The 19,089-nt window shown below is 43.5% G+C and overlaps 1 protein-coding gene across 2 annotated transcripts; it reads left to right on the forward strand.

The window, feature by feature from the left end:
* The first annotated feature begins 1,402 nt into the window (after nt 1-1,402).
* On the forward strand, nt 1,403-19,076 carry rnf130 (ring finger protein 130). Of its 2 annotated transcripts, XM_079168074.1 has the most exons (10): nt 1,403-1,580; nt 1,693-1,819; nt 2,417-2,702; nt 4,785-4,976; nt 9,887-10,137; nt 10,742-10,813; nt 14,403-14,485; nt 15,392-15,488; nt 15,612-15,792; nt 16,411-19,076. In XM_079168074.1, the coding sequence occupies exons 3-10, from the start codon at nt 2,447-2,449 to the stop codon at nt 16,518-16,520; spliced, it is 1,242 nt and encodes a 413-aa protein (XP_079024200.1). In that variant the 5' UTR covers nt 1,403-1,580; nt 1,693-1,819; nt 2,417-2,446; the 3' UTR covers nt 16,521-19,076. The 2 variants fall into 2 exon arrangements, with proteins under 2 accessions (XP_079024200.1, XP_079024201.1); XM_079168075.1 differs by lacking the exons at nt 1,403-1,580; nt 1,693-1,819 and having other exon boundaries at nt 2,374-2,702.
* Nucleotides 19,077-19,089: the final 13 nt, after the last annotated feature.

Below are 19,089 nucleotides of genomic sequence, written 5' to 3' on the forward strand. Positions count from 1 at the left end.
AGGTCCTTCAGAAGATTTTAAATATGACATAGATATGAATATATTATGTACTATAACATATTAAAACGTCATAACTTTAATAAATAGCTTCTACATTATTGGAGGAGATTTAACTCTTCTCCTCACACTGGCCTCCTATTGGTCAGAACAGGCATTGGTCCTCTCGGAGCCCCGCACACTTCTTCTGAATATAAAACATGCAGAAACTATTCTCACGTTTAAAATAATATACCATCAATGATTATTTCTATCATCTTATTAAAGGGGCTGAACAAACGTTCATATAATATAACTGTTTTTAAGATTTAAGAAAGTTTTTCTGATTATTGATTCGTTCTTATTTGGTGTATTTACATTTGATTTATATCATCACTGTATTAGTGAGTCTGTGCTGCAGTTACACACTGTGTCCACTAGATACCAGTGCTGACCCATCATCTTCATCATCATCATTATTATCATCTTCAACATTTTCATCATCATCATTATCATCCTCATCCTCGTCATCGTCATCGTCCTCATCATCGTTCTCGTTATTAGTGTGTTTCTGTACGTCTGCTCTGGTTTCTGCTCTGAGATGTTTAAAGGAGATGAACTCATGACTTCTGGTGACGAGTAGTTCTCTTGAATACTATGTTGAACACACTGACTGTAAGTCTCTTTGGATAACAGCGTCTGCTGAATGACTGTAATGTAATGTAATCTTCATCTTCATGTTATTATTATCGTTATTATTATTATTATTATTATTATTATTATTATTGTTATTATTATCATTATTATTATTGTTACGATTATTATTGTTATTATTGTTACTATTATTAGTATTATTATTGTTATTATTATTAACAATAATAATATTGTTATTATTATTATTAGTGTTATTATTATCGTTATTATTGTTATTATTATTGTTACTATTATTATTGTTATTATTATTGTTATTATTATCGTTATTATTGTTATTATTATTGTTACTATTATTATTGTTATTATTATTATTATTATTATTGTTGTTATTATCGTTATTATTATTATTATTGTTATTATTGTTACTATTATTCTTAATATTATTATTGTTATTATTATCGTTATTATTATTGTTATTATTAACATTGTTATCATCTCCACTCTGTCTATTAACGGTTCTATAATGATGATTATTGGATTGATAATCATTGATATTGTGATTGTTGATCTTTAGAAACCACAGACAGGTTGTCAGACAGACAGGAAGAGGGTCTCTCGTCCGGTCTCGCGACAGCTGATCAAATCTCAGGTACCTAAACAAGAAGGTGTCGCTCACGCGCCCTGTCTGCCGCCTCCCCTCTCCTGGCTCTGCGCATGCGCAGTGCGCCTAAACTGAGAACCGAGACGGGGCTCGAGCCTCCGCACCAAAGAGACCACCAGCTGGAACAAAACCGGAATAAAAGACTGAACCGCTGCAGGATCCGACCTCTGTAGACCCACCGAGGACCACCGGATATTCACCGGGACCACAGCGGACAGAAGGCGGGAGGAGAGCGGAGACAAGCGGGGGTCTGTCGCTCGGGAGCTGCCTGTCTGTCCGCCTGCAGACGGTAAGACAAAGCGGCTTCAAACGGCGTTTTAACACCGAGTCACGGGGCTGCACGTTAAACGAGCTTTTATTTAATGGACCTCTGAATGTCTCTGGTTGTCTTTAACCTCCAGGGTCTCAGGTCCGGAGACATGGCGGCGTGAAGGTCCAGATGTTGGCCTGTGATGATGCTCCATGATCAGACAGACACACGGACAACACTGTCTGTCCTCGAGAGGCTGATCCAGGACTTCACTCAGCGTGAGGACATGATGGGACATAAAGAGGACATAAAGAGGACATACAGGGACATACAGGGACATTAAGAGGACACACAGGGTCATTAAGAGGACCTGAGACATTAGGAGGACACACAGGGTCATTAAGAGGACATGCAATCCCTTCATGGGCTACCAGTAGAGGACAGAATTCATCTTTAAATGTTGTTATTTGTTTTTAAGTGTTTAGGTCCTAAGCTGTGGAACAACGTCCCCTTCATGTTAGCTTGTTGTTTATTTTCCTGCCCTTCCACCTGTCCTCTGAACATGGCGCTTTTGTGTGATTTGTGTCAGTTAGTCTTGATTTTAATGCTACTTACTGCTATTAATCCAGTCTTTGTTGGTACGACTGTGTATCTGTTGTATGTGCAGCACTTTTTAAAATATGCTATATGAATACATTCTGATTGATTGATTGATGCAGGGACATTAAGAGGACCTGAGACTTAAAGATGCTTTTGAGGACATTTAAAAAGATATTTTGATGATAAAGAGACATTAAGACATTTTCATTGGACACACAGGAGACAGGTGGACAGGAAGTTGTTGTCTAAAGGAGTTTTGTTTTGTCTCCTGGCAGTTTGGATGTAACCAAGACTGAAAGGACGACATGATGTCCCCAAGGTGGACCCGTCTGTCCGCTTCGTTGGTCCTGGTCCTGGTTTTGTCCCGCTCAGTGTCAGCAGCCCGCTCTGACAGAAACATGGTGTCAGAGGAGAACGTGGGCGCCACAGTGAACGCCACGGTTCTGGACGGACGGGGGAACGCTGTCCACCTGATGAGCAGCGATGACGGGACGTACGGACAGAACTCTCCTAAAGTGGACACCAGGGGACGCATCATCGCACCTGTACAGCATCATGGAGGTACTGACATCACATCACACCTGAGATCACATCACACCTGAGATCACATCACACCTGAGATCACATCACACCTGACATCACATCACACCTGACATCACATCACACCTGAGATCACATCACACCTGAGATCACATCACACCTGAGATCACATCACACCTGAGATCACATCACACCTGACATCACATCACACCTGAGATCACATCACACCTGAGATCACATCACACCTGACATCACATCACATCAGGGCCCCGTTCCTCATACGTGGTCCACTAAGTGGATCAGATGTCCTGTTATTTTAAGCCTCATCAGCCCGACCAATCACAGGACTCGTCTTTAAATGTGCTGCTGGCAGCAGCTTCATGGATCCATCATCCAATGAGATCTAGAGACAAGAAGGATCTCAACTCTTCACCAAGAAGATCAAAACAAAGAGGATCTAACTGATACCAATGAAGAGATGCTGATGAGGATAGATGTGCTGTATGCGCTCATGTGTCATGTACTATATATATGTGTGTGTGTGTACATGTATGTGTAGATTACATAGAGAACTAGGAGTTTGAATGTGTGTGAACCTGTGTATGGGTGGATCAGTGTGTGTGTGTGTGTGTGTGTGTGTGTGTGTGTGTATTATTCATAATCAGCAGTAAATAAATGTGTGATTGTCTCTGTTCTTCATCATGTTCATCAGTAATGATCTCTATGCTGCACTAATAACACCGTCACATCATGATGATGCTTTACACCATCATGTAGTTCAACCAGCCATCAAGAGGACACGGGAGCAAGTCCACACACACACACACATGACTCAGCATGGTGATCAGTGCAACATGTTGCCATGGTGACGTCATGAACACATCATGAGCTTCTTCAGCACCAGATAAACGTGATGAACAGCACGGCGTGCAGCGGCTTCTCTCATCACCGACGCTGTTCAACATGAAGCATCGCTCCACAGCGAGGCTGCAGCGTGTGGTGTTCAATGTCTGCTCCACAAGTCTGTAAATAAAGGATTCCTCGTCGCTCGAACAGGAAGTCATCGTGATGTGATGACGGATGTTGGCGATGTGGAAGAACTCTCTCCCTATAAAACGCTGATCTGACTAATATCCTCCTTCATCAGTGGATCTCTGAGGAAGAGGAGCTAATCCTGCTAACTGAAGCTAGCCTGCGCTGGAGCAGGTTCAAGCTGATGGATGTGTTGCTATGGTGATTTTGCCAAACTTGCTTCGAGGAACTGAAAAGCCTGACTTATGTAATCTCATCCTGAACATTATCCGGCTAACTCAGTTAGCCACGTACGAGGAACAGGGCCCTGAGGTCACGTCAGACCCGAGGTCACGTCAGACCCGAGGTCACGTCAGACCCGAGGTCACGTCAGACCCGAGGTCACGTCAGACCCGAGGTCACGTCAGACCATATGTTCCTTATGACGGTCTCAGTGTCACATGTTAGAGTCCTGCTTCATACAGACTGGATGCTTTGAATGGAGGTACTCTGCTGCTGGTGCTTTTACATATGAAAGTGCCTGGTAGTATCTGTAGTAGTTTATGTAATATCTGTAGTACATGTTGTAGTATCTGTAGTATCTGTAGTAGTATCTGTCGTACTGAGACACTGCAGCGCTCAGGCTGAAGGTCGAGGCGTCTCTGCTCTCAGGTCAGATTACAGTCAGACTCTGAAGGACACTGCAGCTGATATCTGGTACGACTGATCCTGTTTACTGTTAGAGATCAGTCTAGACCTTCTCAGAGTGAAACCTTCAGACCATTCTGTGAGCTGATTGTGGTATTTCCTGTCTCTGATGTCATTAGTGATGTCATCAGGGACAAATAACCACAGCGCTAACCTTGTAGCCACAGCTACTGTTTATTACCAGTAGTGTGTGTGTGTTGGGTAAATATGTTTATTTAGTTTCCTCTATTGTTACACCACTCTGTAATATCTCAGCTGTCAGTGATGATGATCTGGTGATGGTGATCAATAAGTGAACAGTGACATTAAAAACACTCAAAAGGAAATACTAATAGAACGTCTCTTTAAAATGTGTGTAACCGTGCTACCGGTCTGTTTCCTCAGTGGTGGACCGGCAGGGCTGCGACCCCGGCACTCGGTTCCTGGTCCCTCCTCGGGGCGTCCAGTGGGTGGCGCTGCTGCAGAGAGGAAACTGCACCTTTAAAGAGAAGATTCTGAAAGCGGCCGCCTACAACGCCACGGCAGTCCTCATCTACAACAACTCCACCGACAAGACGGTCAAGATGGGACACGAAGGTCAGAACCTGCATGTTACTGTCAGGAAGTAGTGTACAGAGTACCTGAGCAGGAAGTAGTGTACAGAGTACCTGAGCAGGAAGTAGTGTACAGAGTACCTGAGCAGGAAGTAGTGTACAGAGTACCTGAGCAGGAAGTAGTGTACAGAGTACCTGAGCAGGAAGTAGTGTACAGAGTACCTGAGCAGGTGTAGTGTATTATTCCTCTGATTGAGAGGAAGACGATGATGAAGGTGTGTGTATGTGAGAAGCGACTTCCTGAGGGTTGATCTCGTGATCTAAATATAGACGGGGACTTGTCATTAATTGATGAGGTCAGTGTGTGTGTGTGTGTGTGTGTGTGTGTGTGTGTGTGTGTGTGTGTGTGTGTGTGTGTGTGTGTGTGTGTGTGTGTGTGTGTGTGTGTGTGTGTGTGTGTGTGTGTGGTGCCTGGTGCTGAATGTCAGAGAGCAGAAATTGAAACAAACGATTTGATGAGCAGAAAATAAATAACAACAAAACAGACAGTTTAGACAATAAACATATATTCACACATAACTAACATCAGTAAAGACTATTCTACTATATTCCAGTGTAGTACTGTTATACTGCAGTACGTTGTAGTACTGTTATACTGTACTGCAGTGTAGTCATTTTTTTTCTTTTAAAGTTAAATTACTCGTTTAATTTCCTAAACAAACACTGTTTCAGTAAATGTAATCATTTAATTGTAACACAAAACTTATTTTGTTATTTTGTCTGCTTTGCAACCAGCTGTCACACAGCTGGTTGCAAAGCAGCAGGTCGTACCCAACAGTGGAACGTGTAAGTCACAGACTGAAGCAGCTCACTGGCCCCCGCGCTAACGTTAGAACAGCTCACTGTGCCCCCGCGCTAACGTTAGAACAGCTCACTGTGCCCCCGCGCTAACGTTAGAACAGCTCACTGTGCCCCCGCGCTAACGTTAGAACAGCTCACTGTGCCCCCGCGCTAACGTTAGAACAGCTCACTGTGCCCCCGCGCTAACGTTAGAACAGCTCACTGTGCCCCCGCGCTAACGTTAGAACAGCTCACTGTGCCCCCGCGCTAACGTTAGAACAGCTCACTGTGCCCCCGCGCTAACGTTAGAACAGCTCAATGTGCCCCCGCGCTCGTTAGAACAGCTCACTGTGCCCCCGCGCTAACGTTAGAACAGCTCACTGTGCCCCCGCGCTAACGTTAGAACAGCTCACTGTGCCCCCGCGCTAACGTTAGAACAGCTCACTGTGCCCCCGCGCTAACGTTAGAACAGCTCACTGTGCCCCCGCGCTAACGTTAGAACAGCTCACTGTGCCCCCGCGCTAACGTTAGAACAGCTCACTGTGCCCCCGCGCTAACGTTAGAACAGCTCACTGGCCCCCGCGCTAACGTTAGAACAGCTCACTGTGCCCCCGCGCTAACGTTAGAACAGCTCACTGTGCCCCCGCGCTAACGTTAGAACAGCTCACTGGCCCCCGCGCTAACGTTAGAACAGCAACAGCCTCTTGCTCACATCAAGTCATTAGAGCCACTGGGTGTCGCCACTTACTAAAAGTAAAACGTGCAACGCTGAAGCTCAACAAGAGTCAGACAACCCTGCACTACAAGATGCAGTTGCTGGTCTCCTCAGTCGCTGCCATGTTGTGCTGCAGGACACAGCTGCCCTGCCACAAGAAGCCCTGGTCGCTGAAACAGAGCTCGAGCAGCTGCTGAAGAGCTATCAATCTCATCATGGTCCCCAAAGCGGAAGCCTCTAAAGTTTTAGAGACTAATACCCTGAGTGCTCAGAGAAGCACTAAGACTTGGCATGAAGAACCTCAGGGGGGTCAGTAACCGTTGCTGTCGCAATCTCCGACCCCATGATAGGCCTCCTTCCAGACCCAGTCAGCCAAGCCCCGCCCCAAAGGCTTGATGAGGCCCGACTGAGTGGACACGCCACTACAGTCATCTTAAACAGCGGTCCCCAACCACCGGGCCGCACAGAAAGAATAAATATTATATTATTTCCGTTTTATTGATTATCAGAGTCTGAAAAAAGTTTTATTTTGAAAAATTACCGGATTCTCTCCCAATTTCATCCGCCTGAGCCTCTTGACGTGAAGACGCTTGTCTCGGTGATACGTGACTTTACAAACTAGCAAACATGAGTAAATAACTTCTGGAGAGCTTCTTTGCAAAGAGGAAAAGGCCACCAAGGAGACAGAAGAAGAGCCGACTTCCAAGAAAAATAAATCTTCATTTAACAGACAATATCAGGAGTCTAATTAAATATCAGGAGGAATTCTCACGCGCCCGCTCTGCAGAATATGAGGCCACAGATGAAGATCAGCTGCTGGAGGTTGTAGATGACGGACCTTAAAGTCTGTTTGAGACAACAGCTCGGCTGGTGTTTAGATTAAAGGCTGAATATCCTGAGACCTCCACTAAACACTGAAACCTGCTTCCATGTCACACATCCTCTCTGTGAAGATGTTCTGCAGTGACAGCGATCAAAGCTAAACGCAGTAGTCTGGACATGAGGAACACACTTCAGGTGTCATTGTCTCCCTTTAACCCAGACGGGACGTCTCGCTGCAGAGAAACCAGCTCAGGGCTCCACTGATTCAGCGTTATTGTGAGTTGTATTTATTTGTGCATTTTATAATAGATTTAATGCCGATCGTATCATTTTATTTCGTTGTGTTTATCCGCCACACCTTGAAGATTGATCTTAAAGACCGCTGCTAGGAGCATAGCAGCCTCTAGTGGGGCAGTTCTTCATCACACCACCAGGGACAGCAACCGAGCACCCAAGTCTGCTCGCGCGCTTGATCCAGGTGTCTCACTCCCCACTTTGCATTTTGACAGGAGGGGGGACCACTCAGGACCACTCCCAGGCCCCGAGTGGCATTAGTGGTTCCAAACCCACATCCACAGGTGAATGAAGCGTCCCGTGTAGTCGACGCATGCACCTGAAATGGAGTCCGTCCCCCACACGTAGAGAGGTTAGTCGTCCTCACCGCCAAAATCTGCCAACCAAAACCATGTCCCAAACCAGAAGTCTTCCCTTTGTTCGCTGAAAAACGCTGAGAACAAAGGTGTACGACACTCTGACCTCTCCCTTGCAGCTAACCAGCCTGCAACGGAACAGGGGACACCCTGGGTATCCCAGAACAATTGGCCTCCAATTTCACAACCTTGCGCTGTGAATACCATTAAGCGTCGGAACAGAGGAAAACCAGAGAATCCTCAAAACTGTCCACAAATCTCGCACCTGGGTCGCAAACCCGCCAAGCAAGCACGAGATCCAGTCCTTCCAACCACTCGACAGCCGGAGTTGAAACCCACGCGAAAAGGGTCCCGACAACTACCGCTGCTCGAATCAGAAGAGTTGCGAGCTCGCCATTCTGTTCAGCCAAACTGTCAAATGAAAAAGGTTTTTTTGGTACACACCTCTAGGGGCCATGAACCGGTCTATTGGGCCATCCCAGCAGACCCAAGGGGGTGATAGATAAATCCAAATCTAGACTTAGGTAGACCGTGACACAACCATCACACTAACCTACCTAACCACCTTTTCATTTTGTTTTTGTTTGTTTCCTTTTTCATTTCTCTGCTTTCGTTTTGTTTTGTTTTTCAAATATTATGCTACATTGCTGACGGTATCACAAAGTCATGATTAGCAGTTGAGTGTATTAGGAATAATGCCTTGCTTACCGATGATGTATGTATGTTTGATGTAGCTTAGTTAGACATCTGCCCAGATGCCACCTTAATGTCTGCCCAGACACCTAGAGCCTCTATGAACTCTGACTGTTTGAACCCCTTTTGTTCCCAAAACTACATAGACTGCTTAACCGTCCGTGTTCTCAGGAATACATGGACTGTATGACACCACATGGAAGCACATTTCCGTCCTTGGTTTGTCCTAAAGACCGTGGCCAGCACCCCGCTCTTTAGGCCAAAGGGGGGATGTTGGGGTCTGACTATGTGGCCTCGCCATGTGCTTTGAAACAAAGAAGTCAGGCCTTCCTTTTTGCCGAGCAAAGGGTTCATCCTGATTTGAGTTTGATACGGACCAAAACCCCCTCTAGGAAGAAGTTCACATTAAGGTGTGAACTCGCCACCCAAATGCAACACTGCTCTCATTGGACGAGCCCAGGGATGCCGAGGTGGGACTTCCGGTTTTACAACCAGATACCCCAAAAACTATAAAAACCCTCAGCCCCCCTGAATGCATCGCTATTTCCCCGACCTTGCGTCGGTGCACGAAAGCACGCACGCAACGTTTGCTATTTAAAAGAAAACCCTCTGTTTTAAACAGTTTTAGATTTGCTGGACGTATCTACTGGACTGTTTGTTTGTTTTGTTTTTGTTCGCATCCTGGATGAGGAAGCGAACCATTTTCCTGCAGAAGTGAAGAGACCGACTCATCAGAGAGAGAAGCACATTTCTCCTCTTTGTGCTAGCTGTAAGGATGGGAATTCCCTTACTGAGCCGAAGAAATTCTCTGCTACCAAGAGAATCTATTGCAACCGGGACAAAGAGTCACCGGCTGTATTTCTGTAGCTGAGAGACAGCAATCTTCCACCGCGGCGGGGAGGATCTTAAATCTGTTTTTGGAGGACCCCTTTTGTTTTGTTTGCTTTCTCTCTTCTTTTACTAACCCACACACATATAGCTTTAAGCTAATGTAGTTCCAGGGTTGCGCTAACGGCTTCAGACACGTGTAGCTAACGAGGTCTCTATCGTCTACCACCATTGTAGAGCCTCGTGCCATCTTGTGTACTGTTATACTGCAGTACAGTGTAGAACTGTAATACTGCAGTACAGTGTAGAACTGTTAGATACTGTAGTAGATACTGTAGTACTGCGTAGTAGTGTTGAAGTATTATACTGTTTTCACTGGTTCTCTTACTGGTTCTGTCTGTGCAGGTACTGGTGACACAGTGGCCGTGATGATCACAGAGGCGTACGGTAAAGAGATCCTGGCACACCTGGAGAGGAACATGACGGTCCTGGTCTCTGTGGTGGTGGGTCAACGTGGTCCCACCAAAAACATCAATCGAGGCTCGCTGGTGTTTGTTTCCATCTCCTTCATCGTCCTGATGATCATTTCATCAGCCTGGCTCATCTTCTACTTTATTCAGAAGATCCGCTACACCAGTGCCCGGGACCGCAGCCAGGTAGCACGCTAACACACCGCTAACACGCCGCTAACACACCGCTAACACGCCGCTAACATGCTCTTATACAACTGACACACGTTACCATACAGCTAACATGCTAACTCAAAGCTATCAAGCTAAGACACAGCTAACAGACGTTAACATTATTAATATAATGCTAACATACCACTAACATAATACTTAAGAGCTAACACACCGATAACAGGCTTAGAACAGAGCTAACACCCACCTCCTCTGGTTCAGATGAATCATTCATATTTAATGAGATGAATCTCTGCTGGAAGTGTTAGTGCCGCCCCCCCCCCCCCCCCCCAGTGTAATACAACCTCTCAGGACTCTCCATCTGCTCCAGGAAAACCTTCACTTCACTTCCTGCAGTCTGTCAGGGAGTCAGCATCTACTCACGCCTGTAGTAGTATTCAGAGTACTGTAGTACTCTAGACCTAACCACAGTAGTACTGTAGTACTCTGGACCTAACCACAGTAGTACTGTAGTACTCTGGACCTAACGACTGTAGTACTGTAGTACTCTGGAACTAACCACAGTAGTACTGTAGTACATGTTATAGTCTTACATGTGTCCTCTCTCTCCATCTCTCAGCGTCGTCTTGGCGATGCAGCAAAGAAAGCCATCGGGAAGTTGACGACGAGGACGGTAAAGAAAGGAGACAAGGTAAAGACCTCTGTTACCTTCTTCTGTGGTACTGAATGAGGAAAGGAGACAAGTTAAAGTCATCTGTTACCTCCTTCTGTGGTACTGAATGAGGAAAGGAGAAAAGGTAAAGACATATGTTACCTCCTTCTTCTTCTGTGGTACTGAATGAGGAAAGGAGACAAGGTAAGGACATCTGTGATCTCCATCTTCTGTGGCGCTGAATGAAAGATTTAAGGTAGGGGACACAGGTCTGATACATGGTGGGTAGAAGGACCCAGAGGTTTCAGGTTCTGTGTTGTGATGGATGTGTACTCTGCTCTGACACAAAGATCAGAGGTCACAGGACGATGGTTAGGGAAGATAAACAAAGATCTGACGAGTCACTGCAAGGAAACAGCTGAGAGGAAGTCTAAAAATGCAGAAGACACTGACCAGTTACTAATTTAACCAGTTAACACACTGACCAGTTTCTAATTTAACCAGTTAACACACTGACCAGTTACTAATTTAACCAGTTAACACACTGACCAGTTTCTAATTTAACCAGTTAACACACTGACCAGTTACTAATTTAACCAGTTAACACACTGACCAGTTACTAATTTAACCAGTTAATATACTGACCAGTTACTAATTTAACCAGTTAACACACTGACCAGTTACTAATTTAACCAGTTAATCACACTGACCTGTTACTAATTTAACCAGTTAACACACTGATCAGTTACTAATTTAACCAGTTACACACTGATCAGTTACTAATTTAACCAGTTAACACACTGACCTGTTACTAATTTAACCAGCTAACACACTGACCAGTTACTAATTTAACCAGTTAAAACACTGACCAGTTACGAATTTAACCAGTTAATCACACTGACCAGTTACTAATTTAACCAGTTAATATACTGACCAGTTACTAATTTAACCAGTTAATATACTGACCAGTTACTAATTTAACCAGTTAATATACTGACCAGTTACTAATTTAACCAGTTAACACACTGACCTGTTACTAATTTAACCAGTTAATCACACTGACCAGTTACTAATTTAACCAGTTAACACACTGACCAGTTACTAATTTAACCAGTTAACACACTGACCAGTTACTAATTTAACCAGTTAATATACTGACCAGTTACTAATTTAACCAGTTAACACACTGACCAGTTACTAATTTAACCAGTTAATCACACTGACCTGTTACTAATTTAACCAGTTAACACACTGATCAGTTACTAATTTAACCAGTTACACACTGATCAGTTACTAATTTAACCAGTTAACACACTGACCTGTTACTAATTTAACCAGCTAATACACTGACCAGTTACTAATTTAACCAGTTAACACACTGACCAGTTACTAATTTAACCAGTTAACACACTGACCAGTTACTAATTTAACCAGTTAATCACACTGACCTGTTACTAATTTAACCAGTTAACACACTGACCAGTTACTAATTTAACCAGTTAACACACTGACCTGTTACTAATTTAACCAGTTAATATACTGACCAGTTACTAATTTAACCAGTTAACACACTGACCAGTTACTAATTTAACCAGTTAATCACACTGACCAGTTACTAATTTAACCAGTTAACACACTGACCAGTTACTAATTTAACCAGTTAACACACTGACCAGTTACTAATTTAACCAGTTAACACACTGACCTGTTACTAATTTAACCAGTTAATATACTGACCTGTTACTAATTTAACCAGTTAACACACTGACCAGTTACTAATTTAACCAGTTAATCACACTGACCAGTTACTAATTTAACCAGTTAACACACTGACCAGTTACTAATTTAACCAGTTAATCACACTGACCAGTTACTAATTTAACCAGTTAACACACTGACCAGTTTCTAATTTAACCAGTTAACACACTGACCAGTTACTAATTTAACCAGTTAACACACTGACCAGTTACTAATTTAACCAGTTAACACACTGATCAGTTACTAATTTAACCAGTTAATCACACTGACCAGTTACTAATTTAACCAGTTAACACACTGACCAGTTACTAATTTAACCAGTTAACACACTGACCAGTTACTAATTTAACCAGTTAACACACTGACCTGTTACTAATTTAACCAGTTAACACACTGACCAGTTACTAATTTAACCAGTTAATCACACTGACCTGTTACTAATTTAACCAGTTAACACACTGACCAGTTACTAATTTAACCAGTTAACACACTGACCAGTTACTAATTTAACCAGTTAACACACTGACCTGTTACTAATTTAACCAGTTAATATACTGACCTGTTACTAATTTAACCAGTTAACACACTGACCAGTTACTAATTTAACCAGTTAATCACACTGACCAGTTACTAATTTAACCAGTTAATACACTGACCTGTTACTAATTTAACCAGTTAACACACTGACCAGTTACTAATTTAACCAGTTAACACACTGACCAGTTACTAATTTAACCAGTTAACACACTGACCAGTTACTAATTTAACCAGTTAATATACTGACCAGTTACTAATTTAACCAGTTACACACTGACCCGTTACTAATTGAACCAGTTAATCACACTGACCTGTTACTAATTTAACCAGTTAACACACTGTTCAGTTACTAATTTAACCAGTTAATCACACTGACCAGTTACTAATTTAACCAGTTAATACACTGACCTGTTACTAATTTAACCAGTTAACACACTGACCAGTTACTAATTTAACCAGTTAACACACTGACCAGTTACTAATTTAACCAGTTAACACACTGACCAGTTACTAATTTAACCAGTTAATATACTGACCAGTTACTAATTTAACCAGTTACACACTGACCCGTTACTAATTGAACCAGTTAATACACTGACCTGTTACTAATTTAACCAGTTAACACACTGTTCAGTTACTACTTTAACCAGCTAACACACTGACCAGTTACTAATTTAACCAGTTAACACACTGATCAATTACTAATTTAACCAGTTAATATACTGACCAGTTACTAATTTAACCAGTTACACACTGACCCGTTACTAATTGAACCAGTTAATCACACTGACCTGTTACTAATTTAACCAGTTAACACACTGACCAGTTACTAATTTAACCAGTTAACACACTGACCAGTTACTAATTTAACCAGTTAACACACTGATCAGTTACTACTTTAACCAGTTACACACTGACCAGTTACTAATTTAACCAGTTAACACACTGACCTGTTACTAATTTAACCAGTTAACACACTGACCAGTTACTAATTTAACCAGTTAACACACTGACCTGTTACTAATTTAACCAGTTAATATACTGATCAGTTACTAATTTAACCAGTTAATCACACTGACCTGTTACTTATTTAACCAGTTAACACACTGACCAGTTACTAATTTAACCAGTTAACACACTGACCAGTTACTAATTTAACCAGTTAACACACTGACCAGTTAATCTCACCACAGAGACTCGACACCACCACCAGTTCCGGCAATAATTCACACCAGATATCATGATCGTAATATTGTGGATTAACCTCGTTTTGAAGAGTGTTCATGTCACTTCAACATGTTCATCTGTGTTTTTCTGTGTTTCTCTGTCACAGGAAACTGATCCAGACTTTACCCACTGTGCCGTGTGTATTGAAGCGTACCAGCTCAATGATGTGGTTCGCATTCTGCCCTGCAAGTGAGTCTGAAAACACCAGACTGGTGTCACTATTCAGACCAGTCAGACCGGTGTCCTCATTCAGACCAGTGTCCTCATTCAGACCAGTGTCCTCATTCAGACCGGTGTCAGCATTCAGACCGGTGTCCTCATTCAGACCAGTGTCCTTATTCAGACCAGTGTCACCATTCAGACCAGTGTCCTCATTCAGACCAGTGTCACCATTCAGACCGGTGTCCTCATTCAGACCAGTGTCCTCATTCAGACCAGTGTCACCATTCAGACCGGTGTCCTCATTCAGACCAGTGTCCTCATTCAGACCAGTGTCCTCATTCAGACCGGTGTCACCATTCAGACCGGTGTCCTCATTCAGACCAGTGTCCTTATTCAGACCAGTGTCCTCATTCAGACCAGTGTCCTCATTCAGACCAGTGTCACCATTCAGACCAGTGTCCTCATTCAGACCAGTGTCCTCATTCAGACCAGTGTCCTCATTCAGACCAGTGTCCTCATTCAGACCAGTGTCCTCATTCAGACCGGTGTCCTCATTCAGACCGGTGTCCTCATTCAGACCAGTGTCACCAGATGACCCTGTCCGTGTCCTGTTGGTTCTGATGGTGTGATGACCCGTGTCCTGTTGGTTCTGATGGTTTGATGACCCGTGTCCTGTTGGTTCTGATGGTGTGATGACCCGTGTCCTGTTGGTTCTGATGGTGTGATGACCCGTGTCCTGTTGGTTCTGATGGTTTGATGACCCGTGTCCTGTTGGTTCTGATGGTGTGATGACCCGTGTCCTGTTGGTTCTGATGGTGTGATGACCCGTGTCCTGTTGGTTCTGATGGTTTGATGACCCGTGTCCTGTTGGTTCTGATGGTGTGATGACCCGTGTCCTGTTGGTTCTGATGGTTTGATGACCCGTCTCTGCAGACATGTCTTCCATAAGCTGTGCGTGGACCCCTGGCTGAACGAACACTGCACCTGTCCCATGTGTAAACTCAACATCCTCAAAGCTCTCGGCATCATGGTGAGTCCTCACTGACATCGACAACACAAACATACCAGGTGTGTTATTAACAAGTTATTGTCTCCTTTTCTCTGTCTGTCTTCTCTGTGTCCTTTGTCTGTCCTCTGTCTCCTCTGTCCTCAGACCAGTCTTCCCTGCGTGGACAGCGTGGTGTTGGATGTGGAGCGTCTGGGCGTCAGTCAGGCGTCCGGTGGTCAGAGGCTGACGCTGGGCGACCAGCCGTCCATTAGCCTCGAGCCGCTCAGCCCCCCTCACCCTGAGGCCACGCCCAGAACACCTGCTGACATCACCATCGCTGTGACCAGTAAGACACGGCACCACACGGCACAATAACCATAAAAGTCTTTACTGTTAGGGCAACTAATCACCACAGGCAACTTTAATTATTCAAAAGACCTCTTTACACTGTCATGGAACAGCTTTACACCATCATTTAGCAACTTTACACTGTCACTAGCAACTTTATAATGTTGTAGAGCAACTTTACACTGGTAATACTGTCATAAAGCAACTTCTCACTCTTAATGTGATCATAATGTAACTGTATGCTGTCATAAAGAAAAGTAGAACTGTCACTGAGCAGAAAAGATCTAAATAGGATTCAAAGAAATAAAAAAGTGTTTTAACACAGAACAATAACATGATTCCTTCATAGTAAAGATGAACCTGGTTCATCAGATTTGATAGTTTTTCTTTCAGGCTCTGTTTGGTTTGCTGCAGTGTCTCCACTAGATGGAGCCAATGACATCATAAATACACACCTGATGATGTCATCAGTTCAGTCTGAGAGACTCTTTAGTGTAGATTTGACATGTTGGTGTTGATACAGCTGATGTTGATACTGAAGTAAATGAACACTAATACCAAATGTTTGTCGATGTTTATGACTAATATGGAGCATGTTGTGTTTCTGTCTCTTCAGGCGGAGGTCACTTCTTCAACAGGACCTCGATGTCTCCTCTGGTGGTCTGCGAGATGGAGCTACCAGACATCCAGGCCTCGCTAGACCTATATGACGACAACAAGTCCTGAGGCCCGTCGTCATGGTTTACGACCCCCCTCTACCTGCTAATGTGTGTGTGTGTGGGGGGGGGGGGTTCTGATAAAGACAACCTGGACAAACTTTAAAACATCATCAATCCATCAGATTTTCTTCAGACTGAACATGGAGTCTAGACTCTGCTCTGGATCCGGTTCTAAGTTTACACTTATTAACCTTGACACTCTGGGCCGGTTGTTGGGTCAAATCCTTAAAACACTACGTAAACAAATAATTCAGAGAACTGAACTCCAGATCCGACTCCGGCCCAGGATCCAGAACCTGAACTAGGTTCCTCTGGTAGACCTGGAGGTAATGTTGTTGTTGAACTGAAAGCGCTTTTGTGTTCTTGGAAAAGGGTTTCTGGGTTCTGAGTTCCTGAAAAGGTTCCTTGAAAGGTTCCTGAGCAGCTCAGAAGGTTTCTGGGTCCCTGGTAACTGAGCAAATTCCTTAAATGGTTCGAGGAAAGGCCCTGGGTTTTTAAAAAGGTTGTGTTTCTGGAAAAGTCCCTAAAAGGTTCCTTTGAAAAGTACCTGGGTTCCGAAAAGACTTTCTTGGTTCTGAAAATGGTCCAGAGTGCCCAACAAGGTTCCTAAAAAATTGTCAGAGTTCCTTAAAGTTCCGAGTCTCCTGGAAAAAAGTATTTTCAGAGTTCCTGGAAAGGTTTGAGAGTTCTTAAAGATATTCTTCAGTTCTCAGTTTCATAGGTTCCCTGTGCTCCGTAAAAGAAGAACCCAAATGTTCATTGGAGTTAATAAGGTTGTTTGGTTCTCAAACTTTTTGAGTGCCCAAAAGGTTCTTGGAGAGGTTCTTGAGGTCTTAAAAGGATTAATTTGTTCCTGAAAACATTTCCAATCACCGGACAAGGTTCTGGAGGTTCTTGAAAATGTTCCGTAGACCCTAAATAGGTTCAGAACTTTTATTGTGTTAAAAGAATTCTTGGATCCTCAAAAAACTTTTTAGTTCCTACAAAGGTTCTTTGGTTCTTGAGTCTTTAAAAAAAGGTTCTTGTTTTCCTGGAAAAAATAGGTTGAATAATCACTCCTGAAACGATCTTACCTAAACCTCTATAGACCTGAAAGCATCGAGACCAGAACCAGAACAAACCCAGTGAAGGTTTCTGTCCATGTCGTAACTCTGCAACCTGACCCTCTGTCTGAAGACCTGTACCTGGATCAGAACTCCTCTACTAGAGACACTGTCTGAGCTGATTCTTCCTATTCATCATCAGACTGGAACCAGGACCAGTGGATGACCCGTATCCTCTGTAGAGACATTTGAGGAAACAATCGTGGACTTTAAAGCTTGATTTATTGGAGGGTCGCGAGCAAAGTGACGTCACCAGACACGCCCCCTTTTTTAACTACGTGGAGGTGGATCGACGTAGACCATGAGGAACTTTGAGGAGCTTCCAGAAACCATCACGGAGTAAAATGATCCAAACGTTTCCCTGTCACGACTCCACGTCCGCTCATCGTTGGAAAGTATAACCAAGGCTTCACAGTGTTAACTCCTCTGTAGCTCAACACACGTTGCTCTGTAGAACAAAGAGACATTCGATTTAAAGGAGCAGTCCAACATCTCAGAAGATACTCTGGTTCTCTGTTTCTATCAGCTGGAGTTCCTCAGGGAGGTGACGCGGGTCCTCTGTTATTAAAAGTTCTAGAGGTTTTAAACTTGTTCTTCAGAGTCAGACGAGAAGATGAGTACCTTAGCTTAGCCTAGCTTAGCACAAACAGTGGACCCAGGAAGAAACTTTAAAAATGAACTTACAACAATTTGAAGTCTGTCTGTTTGTATCTCGTTAACTAACCAACCAATCAGCAGTCCCTCCTGTAGTCAGCTGTATCTGTATTCCTCGGGTCTGTGAGCCAATGAGAAGAGAGTCTGAGGTGGGTCTCTTCCTGGAACTGTAAGCAAAATACATGTCGGCTCACATTCTTCATGTTTTAACTCCTTTTAATTCAATAATCTAAGTTTCATTCAAATGTGAATATATTACTATAATATATATGAACAGCTGGAATAGTTAATTCTCCGGTTGGTGCCGCTGCCGATATTTATTTTAAGGTTGTAATCATCTGTACTGTCTCACATCAGCTGCTCTTAGTTAGCTTTTAGCTCCTGCAGCTAACACACAATAGGAAACAATAGTGGATGTTAGCATCGACCCGCTAACGTTACCTCACAGACAACATGAGTGAGGCCTGAATCCTCTCTTCCTATTGGCTGACAGACCTGAGAACCAGAGTGTCTCCTGAAGTGACGGACTGCTTCTTTAAGACGTATTAAACAGCTTCTGAATTACTCAGCGTGTAATAATAAGCAGCTCCAGTGAAGGAGCTCCATATATTAAAAGCATTATACAATCTATAACCTGACTGATCGATCGATATTGTCTCTGAAGTGACCTGAGGACCTGTCTGTCCTCGTGTCTGTGTCACATGGTGGTGATGATGTCACATAATGGTGATGAAGAGGATGAGTGTGATGCTTTCAGTTCACTGTGTCTCTTACTGCCTCAGCATTTAAGTGTCATTAAAGTGTCTTTATTGCCTTTAA

Source organism: Pholis gunnellus (genome assembly GCF_910591455.1).
Source record: "Pholis gunnellus genome assembly, chromosome: 10".
In the NCBI taxonomy this organism is placed as follows: domain Eukaryota; kingdom Metazoa; phylum Chordata; class Actinopteri; order Perciformes; family Pholidae; genus Pholis; species Pholis gunnellus.

Coding starts and splice junctions, on each gene's coding strand:
- rnf130 (XM_079168074.1), top strand. CDS start 2,447: ATGATGTCCCCAAGGTGGACCCGTCTGTCCGCTTCGTTGGTCCTGGTC. Junction 4,977..9,886: donor GGTCAAGATGGGACACGAAG/GTCAGAACCTGC, acceptor CTGTCTGTGCAG/GTACTGGTGACACAGTGGCC. Junction 14,486..15,391: donor GTTCGCATTCTGCCCTGCAA/GTGAGTCTGAAA, acceptor CCGTCTCTGCAG/ACATGTCTTCCATAAGCTGT.